At 52.1% G+C, this 17,210-nt stretch overlaps 5 protein-coding genes across 5 annotated transcripts; 3 read left to right on the top strand and 2 right to left on the bottom strand.

Annotated features, from left to right (window-relative positions):
* Positions 1-301: 301 nt before the first annotated feature.
* Positions 302-3,188, top strand: PMZ80_007963 (uncharacterized protein; the record flags this gene model as incomplete). Its single annotated transcript, XM_064876367.1, has 2 exons — positions 302-565; positions 612-3,188. The coding sequence occupies 2 exons, from the start codon at positions 302-304 to the stop codon at positions 3,186-3,188; spliced, it is 2,841 nt and encodes a 946-aa protein (XP_064727674.1).
* Positions 3,189-3,330: 142 nt separating this feature from the next.
* On the bottom strand, positions 3,331-4,563 carry PMZ80_007962 (uncharacterized protein; the record flags this gene model as incomplete). The annotated part of the gene is made up of 3 exons (XM_064876366.1): positions 3,331-3,360; positions 3,416-4,342; positions 4,438-4,563. 3 exons carry the CDS (start codon positions 4,561-4,563, stop codon positions 3,331-3,333), a joined length of 1,083 nt encoding a protein of 360 aa, XP_064727673.1.
* Positions 4,564-4,938: 375 nt separating this feature from the next.
* PMZ80_007961 (uncharacterized protein) lies at positions 4,939-6,054 on the bottom strand (the record flags this gene model as incomplete). The annotated part of the gene is made up of 1 exon (XM_064876365.1): positions 4,939-6,054. The coding sequence occupies one exon, from the start codon at positions 6,052-6,054 to the stop codon at positions 4,939-4,941; it is 1,116 nt and encodes a 371-aa protein (XP_064727672.1).
* An 859-nt stretch (positions 6,055-6,913) lies between these two features.
* On the top strand, positions 6,914-9,471 carry PMZ80_007960 (uncharacterized protein; the record flags this gene model as incomplete). Its single annotated transcript, XM_064876364.1, has 2 exons — positions 6,914-9,298; positions 9,349-9,471. 2 exons carry the CDS (start codon positions 6,914-6,916, stop codon positions 9,469-9,471), a joined length of 2,508 nt encoding a protein of 835 aa, XP_064727671.1.
* Positions 9,472-14,218: 4,747 nt separating this feature from the next.
* Positions 14,219-16,765, top strand: PMZ80_007959 (uncharacterized protein; the record flags this gene model as incomplete). The annotated part of the gene is made up of 4 exons (XM_064876363.1): positions 14,219-14,409; positions 14,530-14,536; positions 14,586-14,613; positions 14,664-16,765. The coding sequence occupies 4 exons, from the start codon at positions 14,219-14,221 to the stop codon at positions 16,763-16,765; spliced, it is 2,328 nt and encodes a 775-aa protein (XP_064727670.1).
* Between the last annotated feature and the right edge of the window lie 445 nt (positions 16,766-17,210).

Raw genomic sequence — 17,210 nt, 5'->3', positions numbered from 1 at the left:
GCACATGCAGGGACGATGTTCGGCTACTCTAAAAATGACTTGCAGATGAAGCGTGTCCGTCATCCTCCAAAGGTTCCTGAACATGCCCGGGTCACAACATCTGATTCGTCGTTATGCTTCTTGCTTCAATCAAGATGATCCGATGCTCGTGCCGTGGTACTCCAACACGGCTTCGACGTGCAACAGACGAGAACAACACTGACGGGAGTGCATGGCCAGGTGTTGTAACTCTTTATCTCACGCATGCGCTGGATTGAATGCTTCCACACTTGTTTCGTCCATCTATCTCACAAGCACGGCCATGGCTCGGGTTGACGATCTTGCCAGCAAGATGCGTGTACAGATTGAGCCTGAAACAGGCCTGCTGGCACTCGGAGTAGCAATCGCATTCTTTGCGCTGTTTGCTTTTGTGGCTCAGTACTTCGAGCTATCTTCGTCAATATCGGCAGACAAGTTCTTCTTGACACCATACCTCAAATTCGCATATGTCAGCTTCCTGAAGCCACACACAGGACAGGCAGATGGTGGACAGCAATCGGCGCTCGAAAGCTTCTACTCTGCACAGGTAGGGATTATCACCTCCCAGACCTGGCCACTTCTCATCTACTTAGGCCTCAATCTACGATGCCACCAGAAAGCGGCTCCTTCGTGGTCGAGAGGACATGCTTGGTTGTGTAGCAGCGCAACTTCAAGTGCCTACGCGCAGGCCAGCCGGAGGTAGACGACCAGTATGGTTCGATGTTGGTGGTGGCACTGGCTACAACATTGAAATCATGGACAAGCTCGTTGGTATCGAGGACTCCTTTGAGCACGTCTACCTTATCGACCTCTCACCGTCCCTTTGCGAAGTCGCACGCGACCGAGTCAAACGTTTCGGCTGGACCAACGTCAGTATCCTCTGTCAAGACGCCCGATCGATGCATTCTAGAGCTCAGACAGCCGATCTCATCACGATGTCGTACAGCCTCTCGATGATACCAGACTTCTACAGTGTTGTCGATCAGGTCACTACCTTGCTCGCACCCCGAGGCATTGTCGGTATTTGTGATTTCTACGTTCAGTCGATTGTGGATGTCTCCTCTCGCAACTGGACCGGCGGCACAATCAATCGACATGTTAATTGGCTTGGCCGAATGTTCTGGCGCACATGGTTCGATGCTGACCGCGTAAACCTGGACGCCGGACGAAGAGACTACGTCGAGTACAAATTCGGCACCATTCTCTCCGCCTCAGAACGAAACTATCTTCTCGGTGGTATTCCATACTACCTCTTCATAGGGTGCCACATCAATGCGGAGGCAGCTCGAGACCCTTCCTCGAAGCCGGGCTCTCCAGCTTTAAGTGCACAGGACAGTCTGGAACGCTACGACTCAGCTCTAACCGAATCTCCTTACATGGCACCCCAGGACTATCGATACCCACCACCAGCAATGCCAGTGCGCAGCAAATCTTACGAAAGTGCCTTGGTCAATCTATCCTCAAATCTACCGCTACCATCCTCGTTCTACCAACATCATCCTTGGCGCACAACCTACTCAGACCTTCTTCCCAAACACAAGCAGTTCGCATCCGAGTACATCTATGCTTTCAACTGGGAGGACCCCGCTGTAGACCTCGAGATCCTGAAGTTACAGCCTGACGATGTCCTAGTCACTATTACCTCCGCAGGCGACAACATTCTCGATTATCTCTCTCAATCTCCAGTCAAGCGTGTACACGCGATCGACCTCAATCCTAACCAGAACCACCTCCTAGAACTGAAGTGTGCATGCTTCGCAGCAAGTCTAAGTCACGACGAGATCTGGAAGATGTTCGGCGAAGGCACCCACCCCGACTTCCGCTCACTGCTCATCCGTCGACTATCCGCCCACCTCTCCTCCAACGCCTTCCAATTCTGGCTCTCCCACACCTCAACCTTCAGTCCCTCCAGCCGAGGTCTCTACGCCGTCAGCGGCGGCTCCCGCCACGCCATAACACTATGCCGCTGGCTCTTCAGAATAACAGGCCTCAGCCAAAAAGTCAAAACAATCTGCACCGTGTCAACTCTCGCCGAGCAACGAGACCTTTGGTTCGGCTCTCTCCGCCGCGTCCTCCTCTCCTGGCCTCTCCACATGGCACTAGTCTCCACAGACTGGTGGTGCTGGAAAGCAGCCGGCGTCCCACCCGAGCAACGCCAGCTCATCGTGAACGACTACGAATCAAAGCTTACACCCGAACAACGACGACGCATGACGAAACGCCAGATGACAGGCGAAGCAATATTCAAATTCCTCGAAGACACTCTCGACCCAGTCGTGAACCATACTCTCCTGTCCCGAGAGAACTACTTCTACCACCTCGTCCTGCAAGGAAAATACACAAAGCAATGCGCACCCCGCTGGCTCGGCGAACGCGAACACAGACGTCTAAGCCGCGACAGCGCGAAACTCCTCGACGGCCTACGCATCCACACAGACGAGTTTCTCGAAGTCGTCAAACGCATGCGCGGCGGAAGCGTTAGCGCCGTCATCGTAATGGACAGTATGGACTGGCTCGAGGTCCCCGACCTAAACGCCGTGAAACGCGTCAAGTTCTTCGATCGCGCTTCCAAACCCGAGCATAACAAACGCTCACGCTCCAAGAGCAGGAGTACAGAGGGCACCGACGCAGCACAGACGCAAATCGACGCTATCCATCGTGTTCTTCGTGTGGGCGGGAAGGTGCTGCTTCGAAGTGCAGCGCTGAGACCGTGGTACATTGAGCTTTTCGAGCGGATGGAAGATGAGGAGACGGGACGGAAGTTGTGGCAGGTGAAGTGTATGGGACGACGCGAGAACGGGAAGTGTATTGACCGGGTGAATATGTATGCGAGTTGTTGGTTGCTTGTGAAGATTGGGGATGTTACGCCTACGGCTAGTTTGGTTGGGAGTCCGACGATGAGGATGAAGAGTGCGTTGAAGAGGAGGCGGACGGGGAGTGGGGGGAGTGAGGCTAGTGGTACGAGTAGTGAGGGTGATGAGGGGTGGGTGAGGGCTAGTCCGGAGGCGTTGAGGGGACGGAAGAATGGGGTTGTTGATGATGAGGATGCGGATGGGGAGGAGACGGAGACTGAGATGGAGGGTGGGAGGGGGAAAGGGAGAAGGGGGGTTCTGGAGGATATTATGTTGCCTGGTGCTGCTATGGAGGGGTTTGATGGAGAGAGGTTCTGATGATTTTGATTAGTTTTGGCGTTCCTGCTGGCCTCAAAAGTCGCATCGTAATACTTAGAGTATGCATCATAGCTACTGCATTTCGAAAATATAGAGCAAGAGCACTGCTAGCCAAAAACAGAAGGAACACAGAATACCACAGCTAAATTTGAATCGGTTCGTCGCCATCGTCCTCGCGATGCTCAGCGCGGAGCAGTTACACGCCGCTAGTAGAGTCCACTACTTACCTCACTCCCGACCTTATAAACAATCTTCCGCCCACTCACCCGTCCGCTCCTCAGATCATCCAGCCCCTCATGGATCTTCGCCAGACCGCCATCCCTAACATCCGTCGGGACAGCCTTAACCTTACCCTCATTCATCAATCCCTCACACATCTCCATGTGCTTCTTCCCAAACTCAAAGTCGTCCTTCTTGGCTGGGAACTCCTGACCAGCCCGAAATGTAAATCGTTCGCCCGTAACGGTATACCCCAGCGTAAAGCCGCTCTTCACGTCTTCCCTAGGGAAGTCCTTCACTACTAGTAAGGCGCTGTACTGTCCACCTTTACTGGATATAGCCTCCGCGCAGATAGTGGGCGAGGTGCCCTCGGAGATACAATCGAAGACGTGGGTTAGTCCGTCAGATGTGTATTCTTTGATCTTCCGCGCGCACTCAGGATCAGAGTAATCGAACGCTACATCCGCACCGTAGGACTTCACGAGATCAAAATTTCGAGCGCTGCAGGTGGTGATCACGTTTAACACCGATAACTTCGCGAATTGCAGCGCGAAAAGGCCAGTGGCTGTGCTCCCGCCGTAGATTAACACTGGCGTGTTCTTAGTATCGGGTGCGGTGGGAACCGGTAACTGCAGACTCTGATATAGACCCTGACCGATCGTGACTAGGCCGACGCCTAGTGTTGCGGCATCGGTGAAGGACATGGTATCGGGAATGCGGATTGTGATGTCGGCTTTGCTGACGCAATATTCACCGAATGCGCCATCTTCGGGCTGGACTGCGTTGACGCCGTGGACGAAGCCGGCGACGCGGTCACCGGGGCTGAAGTGTTTGGTGGTGGTGGAGCCAACTGAGACGACTGTGCCGGCGAAGTCACAGCCTACTGTTGCGCCTGGTGTGGGAATGCCGCGGATGTGTTTCCAGTCTGTGGGATTCTGGGGGCTGTGTTAGTTGGTTCTGCGAGGGCATGATGAGTGTGGTGGTAGAGGATGGCTGGCGTAGTTCATTTGGACGTGAGTTATGGACTTACGAGGGCGACTGCGTGCACTTTGACGAGGAGATAATCTGGTCGGAGCTTTGGTAGTTCTGTATCGACGAGGGAGGCTTGATCAGGCCCTGTGCACTTGTAGGCTTTCATTGTGCTGGGTAATGACATTGTGCTGGTGCCTTGTGGTGTTGATGGTGTACACAAGCTAGTCTGTCAAAACTCCGTTTCTCTGCTTGTACTCAACGTTTCTGCATACTGTATAGTAGAATTTACTGGTTTGATGATTTAGTAAGCAATCCGGACGATGACGTTTGTGAGGATAGAGCCGAGTAGCTTCTGTGACATGTTCCACAACTAGCAAATGATCAACAACTCATGGTATCCTACCGAACACGCCGGTTGAAGTCTGTCCCAGCAGGAGCAAGATGCACCCACATTTAGGCTGTTTACCCGATAGCTCATAGCAAGCCATCTTTGAGCCCAGCTCTGCTAGTCGTTCTGAACAGCCCGGTGTTTGAATGATTCGAGTAACGAAAACGTTGCTCAGCTTCCACTTTCATTGCCGCCCATAAAATCGTCATTCGCATCAGAATCTTCGTCGACCCGACTGCCTCCCAGTTTTGCCAGCAGCGTACTTGCCAGTTGCCTAGCATTAGCGACCTTCGAATTTGGCGGTCGTGCCGTTGCTGGCTCTTCGGTTTCAGCTATTCCCAGCCAAGCCTGTTCCATTTGCTGCTCTTGCCTGCTGTGGTCGCTTTGTACCTCCATTTCTAACTCATCAACTTTCTCAAGCAGATCTGCCGTCCACGATGCAACATGGGCTCTCAAGCGTGTTAGCTCGGGATCATCTATGAAGGGTATAGTGCTCATCAGAGTATCCATTTCTTGGGCTATCCTTTCAGCTTCTGCTAGCTCGTATCTCTTGGCTTGTAACTGAATGTCGGACGTATCTCTGCCGTTCTCTGATCCTGCCTCGTTTGATGTAAGCTGAAGCTTCTTGCTCTCGAGACAGGTGACAAAGATCCACAAGCCAAACATAGCTAGTTTGAAGTCTTGTGCATTGGTCATATTGGGCCAGGTTCTGTGCCACGGATGCTGTAGGGCGATCTTGTCGTAGAAAGTCTTTGCTCTTTCGAAACCTTCTCTTGCAACTGAACCTCCCCTGGTATCACTGGGAGTGCGAAGTAGGATCTCAGCTCCGATGCCCCACAGACCGCCATGACGGAGATCAATAGGTCTGCCGCGGGTTTCGGTGCGTAGTATTAGTCCTAGGCCTCTTGAGGCTCGTTTGTAGTCTTTTGCTTGCAGACACTTATGCAGAAGAGTTGTCATAGCAGAAAGATGCTGCGATCGGAGAGAACTGGCCTGACCAACAGGACTGTATACTGAGAGCCTTGGAGAGGGAAGAGATTGTGGTAGGGATGCATGTGGGAATGGGAAGGGCGGAGGAGGTTCATTGAGAGGCTGCCCTGCTAGTCGTCTCTGTAGCCTTTCTTCTGGGGTTATCGCTGCCGAATATTCAGTGTTCTCTGCTGCCCCATCGAGCATATGTTCATCTCTCGAAACTCCTGACTCCTCGATGGTAGGCTTTCGTTTTCTCTTTCGGGGAGTCTGCTGTGAAGCCTGTGACGACGGCAATGGGAGTGAGTAGGAGGCCATTGATCCGATTGCCCTGTGCGATTAGTGAACAAGCATACAAGTTATCAAGGAACGATGCAAGGCAGTTTGAAAATCTTAGGCTTGTTGATTAGTTACACAGCTCATCAGAGCCCAGCTTGCCGAAATCGACATATGCTGAAATCAGCAGTATCATATCCAAGATCTGCTCAGTACTGTTCGTACCAATTCATGCATCGAGGCAGGAGCAATGGTCGAAAATGTAAAAATGGCAAGAGCGGTGCAGGGGTGATTAGAGTACGAGCATCGATTTGGACCACTGAAAATGCGGACTCGGGGCCTTCCTCCACTGCAGTCTCGCCGGCATCACGAGACCGCGATCCTCCTTCCTGCACGCCAACAGGTCGAGTTCCAATATTGCGTGCCGCAGCTCATTGCTTATGCCATCCGAGACTTGTGTTTCAGGACTTCTAGTCCAAGAGTACAGCGCATCTCGTCCACAAATCTACCCGACTGATCTGCGCAGAAGATGATAATGAGCTGTTGACATAGGCTACTCTACTATACAGTACAGCAACGAAGCATTCAATCAAGTCTTTGTACCAATTTCATCCCGACACGCGATCCGCAACTCAATCTTGAATAACAGCCTGATCTGGCCTGAAAACAATCAGGCCTACTGTGCGACAGGCCTTGTAATCGATTGTGGGGTGTAAAGCGATTTATCTTACCTGGAAGTAGTGGAAGAGACGAAGGGCCGGGAAAGTAGGATATCGCATCCTGTCTGGCAGTAGCCTCCAGTACAGGCACAGGCAAAGGCAAAGGCAAAGGCTCTCTCATGTTCAACATGCTACGGTAGCCGGACCTGGCCTCGACCCTCAATCACCTCTTTCCGGACACGATGGGTAATTCACAGTCTAATATACGTGGAGCCCGTGTTGGACAAGCAGAAGACACCCAAGATCTACACAATGGCAGTGCTCAACATCACCATCAGCCGAATGTGTCCACGCCTCCCTCCGCATCAGCCTTCGATCAGGTCCGGAGCCCGACCAGATCCATGTTCTCGAATTCAAGGCATAGCATTCTTTCCGAGTCTTGGAGGAGACAGTCGCAAAGGTTATCCCTTGATGCAGACACCGCCCTCAACGACCGGCCCTTCGACCAGATAGACGAGCGCCCCTACGATACCGAAGACAGACCTCTATTTCACTCCAACCACGATCCTCCTGTCGAACCTCACGCCGAAAGGCCTCCGAACTGGCGCCATTCCACCATGTCTAGGCTAGGCTCCCGGTTGCTGCCGGATTCTGTCGCAAGAGGTCTTACAAACAGTGGTGAAGAGACAGCCGAGGAAGGTCACGCCCTGAGAAGTGGCTTATCAAGTCGCATCCGACCCAGTCCGTATCAGCAGGTGATAGGCCAACCTGATATGGAGCCGCACTCTGGAACAAGTCCGTTCAGGAGGAGGACTACAGACAGGAGGAGAGAATCAACTCGAGGCTCTGTCAGAAGACTCTTTTCCTCCAATACCGAACCCTACCCGAGTCAGATTCGTAGTTATCCAAGAATCAGAAGGCCGAACACGCTGGATTCGGCTGACATCTTGCAAGATGACTCGCAGTCGATACGGAGTCTGCCGAGGAGATCAGGAACACGACTGGACCGTGTGAGGCATTCGCTATCCTCGTCTGTTGGCTCTCTGCTTGGTGTCTCAGGTCGCCTGTCTAACAGAAGGCTTCATTCTCCTCCTTTGCGTCCATCAAGAGCTGCACTTGCTGAGGATTCTGACGAGCTTTTATCCCGGCCGAACCTCGCAGACCACCGTCATGAAGCTGAGGATGGTTCTCCGCATGAGCTGGATGCTGTCGAACCAGAGACGAGAAATCTGCTTTCGAGCAGTCGCATCACTTCCGGCATGAGCACCATCCGCCGTTTTCATGGCCTTAGATCTCGCTCTACGAGACTCATTCGCAGAGGTGAACATCCTCCTTTGTCCCAAGTTCTGCAACTCGCTGCTGCTGCTATCGCTGCGCAACTGTCCGGGACTACCATCAATGCTGTTGACGGCTCACATCCGAACGGCGAAGCTTTCGACGGCAGCATACAAAACTTCGTGCAGACGCTACAAGAAGCAGCCAGTGCCCAAGCCGGTCAAAATATTGACCTTAATGCTTCAGAGGGCGACTTGCCGCCTGTCAACTTCATGCGAGTCTTCCAATTTCCCAACGACGAGAATGGGACACCTATGGCTGCTCGGCCAAATTCACAACCCATGACTGGCCCCAATGATAACCACGAAGTTGGCAGCCTTGACAGATCAGTAACGCTCGTGCTAGTTGGTGTACGATCAATGCCTAACATCCATGATGGTTCACCTAACGAAAATGGTACGCTGGGTCCGAGTCTTGATACATTACTTAGCTTGCCATTCCTGCCACCAGCCAACGTATTGCGCAATGGAAGCTCTGGTGCTCTGTTCAGACGCTCTGACACCCGCGTGCGTCAGCAGAACCGCAGACACTCAATGACAAACTTCAACTTCCCCCAGCAATACGAGTCTCAACGGCATACGCGCGCTAGAGCTGGCACGAGAACCTCTGTGGAGAATGGTCTGCTTACACCAATGTCCGAAAGTCCTCCTGGACCCGTTCCACCTCCATCAACGCCCGCAGATCTTCGCTCCGGTCATGCAACGCCAAATAGAAGACCTTCTTCAGCCTCTGCGGCACATGCGCCTGGTTTGCCTGATCTGAACGAGGATCAAGACAACTACAGCGCACCGCTGCCCGCTGAGTCAGCTTTCAACACTGCAAGGCAGAGGCGGCGTAGCGACTCGGAATTTGCTCGTCGACCTGAATTAAGTTCTGGCAATTCACGTCGCAACGGAGTAGTAGAGCCGGATCGTCCACACACTGGCGCTGGCCGCAGCTGGCTCATCTACGTCGTCGGTACCAACGTGTCGCCCGATCATCCTGCCTTCACCATGCCGAGCTTGTTTACGGACAATCCATCGTACGAGGACATGCAGATGCTCTCCACGCTACTAGGTCCAGTCAAGCCGCCTGTGGCCACATCGTCGGACGTCGAAGCCGCCGGTGGTCTGTATCGAGTTGTTCTCCGCGGATCGACCTTAGTTGCAGAGGCTGTTCGTGACGATCAAGGCATCGTCACCGTCCACTTGGGAGAGAGGTGTCTGATCTGTCTGTGTGATTACGAACAGGAGGAGCAAGTAAGGCAGATCGATACCTGTAAGCACGTCTACCATAGGGAGTGTATCGACGAGGTAAGTTCAGCTCGGAGTAAAAGATACCCCATATCACTAACTGAACTTAGTGGCTCACTACAGGACGGAACAGCTGCCCTATGTGCAGAGGTCAAGGTGTCAAAGAGACCGCATCGACCCCGAATTCAACGAACTCGAATATCGCGCCACAACAAGCAGAACAAACTCCATAAGAGGTTGAAGGGATTGAGGAATTGCTCGACGGATGCGCAACGCTTTGCAAATTATGAATTAATTCTTACGACAGCTCACGATTGCGATGCATTTTTGTTTTCCTGCGCTCTGCTGTGGCAAGCAGCATCAGGCCCTTAGGTTGGTTATGGTCACCAACGTCGGCTTGAGTGGTGAAGGGCATAATGGTGGAACAAGGTTGGGTGGGCACTGGCAGGCGAAGGACTTACCGTGCGTGGATCTGGTCATGATATCTCAGACTTCTTTGCTCCTGGGTCTCTCCAAGCACGCTCGTTACGTGTATGCCCAATATCGGTCAACACAGGTTCCCGACCTGTTCATTCTCACTAGAGCAGCGGCTTTCTCTGCGGACGCATCGCATGCCTAAATCAACTCCCGTACGCGCAATCACTTCGTAGATCTGTCGTCGACCAGCCGCCGATCGCTGCTTGATACCCAGTACCGTACTTCTCTCCATCTTGTACCTTCCCAAAGTGCCGTGTTTCGTCACAGAAGGCACAACCCACCCTCCTCACCATAAAAGACAAGGTAGGCTGTTTGGCCATGAAGATCAGCACGTTCATGCCCAACATTCTAGACTCCACTGTCGATCGCCGTCTTTCCACCTGTCGATCGCTTTTCACCCGACCTATCAGCCAATCATCAGGGACCTTCGCCGAGACCTTCATATTCTGCTCGAGAAGATCTGGCATACGTACTGCACCTGCAGGTCATCAGCGTCTCGTCCCTTCGATGCAGTCGTTCAGGGTGTACATCATCACCAGCTAGGTCTACACACTACGAACCAATCGGCAGAACTCAAACATGCCGAACGCCTACGAAGACGACGACCAGCACTTTGGGTTTTGTGGCTATCAACGCTAGCAACCTGAAGCCGCCGCTTCTATCACACCTGAGGGTGTCAGTTCCATAGCGTCACCGGCACGAACTCCTTTCCTGTCTAAAGGATACTACTCGTATTCACAAGACTTGCGACCATGCAAACACCATCCCTACGCTTGTTCGGACCGCATGCCTTTGCCAACTCCGTCATCGAGCCGTATCACGATCTTGGAGCTCTACAAAACTCTTCGCCCGTTGACTTCATGAATGCGGTATAGCTTGAAACACGAGCCCATTGGTGGTATGAACTGCTGTTAAGCGAGTTCTCAAGCGAGATTCAGGTCTGATGGTCTTACTATGAACCGTTCTACCACGATCCAGGCCATTATTCTCTACACTAAACTATAGTTGCCGAACCAGCAACGAAAGACAGTCTTCAATGCTAGCTTGGAGCTGGTCCGAAACAGCAGGCGATGTGGAAACAGTTCACCAAAACCTCGTGGACTCGACAAAGGACCCATTGGCTAGAGGACTCTGCGGCAATAGCATACCAATGGCGCTGTTGTGCATCAACAGTATTACATCCAACAGGCAGTGACTGAGAACTACCCACACCAGCTGCCTCCATACTGCCCATGCATACTGCCAGTGTGAACAAAGACGTTTCACCTGGCACCCATCACGGAGCCTATAAACCCATACGTGCACATCCACTTCGTACTTTGCTCAGACCACTGCGGATCAGGTTCGCAATCTTTTGAACTCGAAGCTTTGGCGAAGGGGTAGATGCGTCACCGCTCTCATGCGCCAGGTTGCTGGGAGTGCTGGTGGGCGGCTTGCAGAGCGACTCGGTGTCGCAGACTGCTACACTCGTGCATTAACACCACACCATCATGGTGCCAGTTGTGGCAGCGACAACGACGGTATCGCGTTTCGGCTGAATTACGGTTCGACCGATATTCTCAGGTTGTATCATTGAGCTCCCAATTGCACTGTTAGCATCAACTGGTGCGTTGATCAGACAAGTGTACCGCATTCGACCTTCGACGATCGGCACGAACATCCCGCGACAAACTGCCGTGCTCTTTCATTTTGTGTTCTAGACAAATCCACGGCTGCCAGATACCTTCATATGCGAAGAACCCGTGATGGCTCTCCCAATAGCTTGGGACTGTCTTGCGTGTGCTTTAGGAAAGACTTTTGACGATTGCATATCCGTCACTCTCTCCTGCGATTTCTAGCATGGTCGTGCTCGTCTTATTTCATAGCATTCAGCCTAAATTGTTCCTGCCTGAAACTTTATCAATAGTGGAACTCTTGGCTCTGCCATTAGAGTAAGCAAGCCTTGACCGTTTCGGGCTTCGCATGCCTGTGGGCTAAACCCCAAGATTGAACTCTTGGACATCTGACGCACTTCAAGAGCTCGATTCCCACTTTCAGCATGTGTTTCAGCTTCGAACACGCAAGTACTACTGTCGCCCATGGCACAGAAAATCGATGGATGCTGATCTTGTACGACACTCTTGAACCAATGAGGTGAAGAAGCACTTCGTAGCTCGATCGCTAGTCCACCAACGGCTTCCAGAACTCTGCTTGTTTTCCGTCAAATTCCACCGCCCAAACGATACGGAGCAGGCTGCACGACAAATGTTGCTGCAACCAGGGGTTTGACTGAATCCCGAGCCACTGTCACCAGTAACAAACATCCCAGCAGGGGCAGACAGGATGCTTGTGGTTTTTTCATAGCTCCCGGAGAAAAGATTGACCGTCCGAAACAGTGCATATTTTACAAGCTTTTCTTCCTGAGCGGATGCATAGCATTTCCTCATCAGTAGTTTCAATCGTTACACCATTGTACGGTGCACGAGATTGATCTATTGAATGTCACAGCAACAACTGCTATTGAGCTGGTTCGATCGCTGCTTCGATGGCATCATGGTATCAAAGGTGTGCCCAACAGGGTCATTTGAGCTCCACATCTCGGCTAGCGGGGGACCATATTCCCAAGTCCGCGCCAATGCAACGTGGAAAATGGGTCCAATGAAAAGCAAGGGCCAGCTTGCCGGACCGACAGACAATAACGTGGTCTGGTTACATGGTAGTCTCCAATCGAGCTAGATGACAAAGGGAAAGAGCCCTGTTGGCAGACCTCGATTGAGGCTCCAGCAACCTTGGGCTCACTCCCCTACCCTGTCGAATCTCGCCTCACAACTGTCCAATGCTTATATCGCCTACGAATATGTGCACTAATCACGTTTCCACTCTGAAAAGGATGGCTGCACACAAATAACTTTCACTTAGTGTTGGGCAAGTTGAGGACTGTGACGCTTTCCTGTCTAGGACTACACGAGAAGGCTATACACCCTGGTCTCAGCTGTATCAATTTTTGCTATTGCAAACGCCCAATGCCCAACAAGCTCGACGAATGCACCTGGCCAAAGCCGAAAGAGGGCTTCCATGTCAAGGATAACATCGGTAACCGAACCAAGCATCGGTCGACTTGACGATCAGCTTGCCCGACTATTCCAAAGCTCCCCGAACAAGCGGTTAGACTACCTCTTTCCAATCCTGCCTCACTTGGTCACCATCAATATTAGACGTTGCAATAAATCGAATTGGTGCTTGAGAGACTTCGACTTCCGCCTCACGCATCGAGACAACCTTTGTCACTGGGCGCTGAGGAAACGACTCGAACGCATATCGTCGAGAATATTTCGTCCTCACATCTGCAACAACCACACCAATCGGAAGCTATATTGGTGGGATATCTGACGCACACGAACCCGGTCCTAAAGACTGCGCTGTCAATCATCTTGCAGGGAACAAAACGGCCCATCCCACAGTCGCTCACCGAATTCACGTGCTCTTTGTCGCTCCAATCGAGTACCTTGCCACCTCACTCGGCCCCTTGTCAACAATCCTTGCGGCTCCTCAGACTTTTCCGTCACGGTTTAGCCCATCACAGGCGTCCATTTGTGGACGTTCAGCTCAGGAAAGCCTCCCTCTACCTGGTCACTGGTCCCACGACTGCAGCACAATCGTCGCCAAACTGCTTGTGGTCCGAGAAGCGATTCTATCTTCTACAAGCGTCAGATCAGCAGGATCTCTCGCAGTAATCAGTACTCTTCTTGCTCAACTCAGACAGGGTGTCATTTCAGTTGTTCATTTGTCGATCCCGGGACTTCGAGGCACTGGTGACTGTTGACCATCACCGAACTCGTGCTTGTGGCTGCAGTTCGACGCAACCACAACCATCTCGACCTCTCTCAAACGGCACTAGGCGTTGCGCCCTCATTTTCCGACATCACATTAGTCCTTGCCTAGCCTCCACACAAATATCCTAGTTGACCTGTACGTCACTGATCTGTGTACAGCATATGAAACGCTCATTTTGACTGTCGCCATTTTGGCCGAAAGCGCTGGACCACTTTGCGACTCATCCCCGGATCGGCGTCGAACACTATCACGATCCTCGTCTGGCGTCTTAGCACGGAGAATTCAGTCTCGATCATTTTTCCGACCCATTCTTCTCAGACATAGTTCAAGATATCCCTGATGCTTTGACCGTCTAATACTATTCCAACGCGGCAGCACCCGTTCAACACCCTGGTTCGAAACAACAGCTACCGCGCTCCATTGAGCTGTCGAACCTTGATATCCTTGAGTAACCACAAGACATTCTCTACGACGTACAGCTGGATTTCGTGCTCCGCTACACTTCTATCTGTGCATACTTCCTTGGCCCCGTGACGACTTGTACACAGGGACGCCTTGGGGAAACACGAACACTCTCAATTTCTGGAAAACATGTACATTTGAGGGTGTTCCAAACGACACTCCCATACTTTGGCTTCTTTGGCGATCCGACCTTCCTTTCCTGTGTCACTACCTCTGCAAACTCTGACCATGAGTGGCCCTTACGATTACCCTATGAGTATACCTCCGTTGGATCACTACGACCCGAGCTATTCTGTGTACGACCTACAGTATGGCGGCTTCCAGAGGCCGTCTGGTCCGCCAACACCACACGAAGGTTTTGCCTTCTGGTACAGGCCGCCTGATGCTCAAGAAAGTATATACGGCAGAGATCCCTCCATGTTCGCCAGAGGAATGCCAATGGCGTCCGTCACCATGCATGATTCAGCGGCCAAGCTGGAAAGTTTGAATATAAAGCACAGAAGGACAAGGAGCGGCTGTTTTACATGCCGTGCTCGCAGAGTCAAGGTATGAGAGCCTCCTGATATTGTTGCAGCATTGCTAACCAGAACGGTAGTGCGATGAGACCAGACCAATCTGTGATAGTGAGTCATGCTGTATCTACAGTTAAGATCCTACTGACTCGATACCGCAGGATGTCGAAAGGGCAATCGAGAGTGCGAATTTCCACAAAGTACCTCGGCGGCAAAGAGAGCGAAGACAGGTGAGCCCAAGAGTGCCACCAGCGAAACAGGTAGCGACATGTTAGACACAATCAAGGACGAAAGTGAGGAAGAGGAAGATTATGAAGAGGAGGATGAACAACCGCCTCCACCACCGCCACCGAAACAGAGACAGCGTCGACCAAGCGTACCACGTAAGAGGGCTCAAACTATCACGGGCGCTAGTAAGGCACAAAGACATCGACAACAGTCCAATGTATCTAGTGCTTCACAAGAGAAGCCCAGTTCGCCGTCAGAGGCATCGGAGCTCGACACACCACTATCACCGGCGCATCAGAGACCGGCTTTCAACCCATCGGAACGAAAGATTCAGCTCAAAATCAAATCGGAATTGAAGCAGGAAATGGAGACTTATCTGCGCTTTCAGCACGACTACATGACCTACTACCACTATTTGTTCAAGCTGGATCCCGAGGACTTTGTGCATGGAGAGCTCATTGACTTAGCTCTGCGTTTCGAGCCACTGTTGTACGCTGTTATCGCCTTTGCGGCTTACCACTACACTGTGCGCCTGCCGGAGTCAGAGGCCGATTTCAACTCTTTCTGGAAATACTACTGTAAGTCGATCGTCAAACTGCGCGAACACCTGGCCGCCAACAAAGAGAGGAACGATCTGGTACTCCTAACAGTCCTGCAATTGGCGACATTCGAGGAGTACATGGGCGACTGGACGAATCTGGCGACACATCATCGAGCTGCACATGGCATCATCACATCACGATACAAACCTGAGACGATCATGAGCACGGATCGAGGCAGAAAAATGTTCGACTGGTACATGCGACTTGATGTCATTTCGGGACTGATGGCAGTTCGTGATATCGCAATGGACCGGTCATGGCTGGCCTATGCCGAACTTTGGCATATAGAAAGGATGGATTCGGAAGGAGGTGACCAGCTGCACAGTACAATGGAGCGCTTTGGAAAAAGCCTTTCGCTCATCGCGCACGACATCGCGCATACTTTTGCGCAGGCTAATCAAAATGTTGACCGTCCAGGGTTCTCGCTTGAATCAGTTCTCGATCAAGTCAAAGAAGTGTATGTCCGACTAGACGAGCTACGACGCCAGATACAAGAGCTGAACGATCCTGCTCTTGCTGGTGTTGACAGCAGGATCAAGCACACAGAAGACGAAGCCTTTGACGCTAACATACCGCTCTTCAGAGGTGAATTATGGCCACTGAACTTCGTGTGGATCGACTGGTATGGAATGTACCTGCTGTTGAAGAATCAGACGTTTCTGGCAATGCGGAAAGCACGACGGACCCAGCAGGATACAGAGCAAGAGGAGGAAGGGCCACCGCAGATACCACCAGAGTTGATTAATTACGCCAAAATCCAGTGTCAGATCTACAACGCCATCGCACAGTCCACAACTGCACCCGCAGGTGCGACACTGGTCTGCTACGCCAATCTCGGTCTCAGCACAGTCTTCCTCCCACGAGAGCCTCCCGGAACGAATGCGAAATATACGAGATGGGCACGCCGCCAATTAGCGAAGATCGAGCAACAGGGCTACGTCTGGCCGCCGCATTTCAGGAAAGAGATGGCAATGCTGTGGAATGACCCTACAGTCGAAAGCTGGTGGCTGCCGAACAATGAAGGCAAGACACGTATACTAGGAGAGATTCGAGGTGTAGTTGAAGAGCGAATTGTCCTGGCTGCGCAAGGACCCGATGATGGGAGGACCGACCTCAGAGAAATCAAGGGATTGTTCGAAAAGATGGAAATTCACGGCAGCAGGAGGGCATCAAGCGCGAGTTTTGACCCAGCTTACATGGGTACGAGTGCGGGTATGGCCCATGCGGCGAGTATGGTCAGCACTCCTGAGGATGGCAGCAGTGCTGGGAGCGCGAGTGGCTTTAGTCCTCGGGCGAGCGTGCCTGAGGCTGCGAATGTTGGTGGTAAGCAGAAGCCGAGGGGCAGGAAGGACAGTCATCCTGAGTCGCCACTGTCGCAGTCAAGGAGTGCGCCTGGGAATAGGATGAGTGGGATATGGGAGGAGCAACCCTGAAGATGCGACTGCTAAGCAGTTACTCTTCTCTACATTCAACAAGACAAGCACGATCGCAAAGTTTGAGCCTGAACGAGGCACTTTCGTGGTCATGCTGCAACCACGGACGGCAGCATCATTTGTCTCAATATTTTCACTGAACAAGACAAGCACGGCGATGTGCTCCAATTGGTCTCTTAAGACTCGACAGAAAAGATGTACAATACTACCACGGACGCGGAGTTGATATCATGGGCACACAGGGACGAACAGGACACGACTGCCACGCATCTCATGTATCGCGAACAATTTCATCAATCATCTCATCGATCTTCCTCGTCCTCCCTTACTCGTACTATCGCACCCAAGTCCTTTGCCATACCAACGCAAGGCTACGACCTCGCGTCTCAGGCTGAGCGATTCGCATCACAACCAACACCCCTGCATCCTACCCAAGAACTGCAGT

Source organism: Knufia obscura (assembly GCF_036327395.1).
Source record: "Knufia obscura strain CCFEE 5817 isolate CBS 148926 chromosome Unknown scaffold_10, whole genome shotgun sequence".
In the NCBI taxonomy this organism is placed as follows: Eukaryota; Fungi; Ascomycota; class Eurotiomycetes; order Chaetothyriales; family Trichomeriaceae; genus Knufia; species Knufia obscura.
The sequence above is the reverse complement of the archived record's forward strand: the minus strand, read 5'-3'. Positions and strand labels throughout refer to the sequence as shown.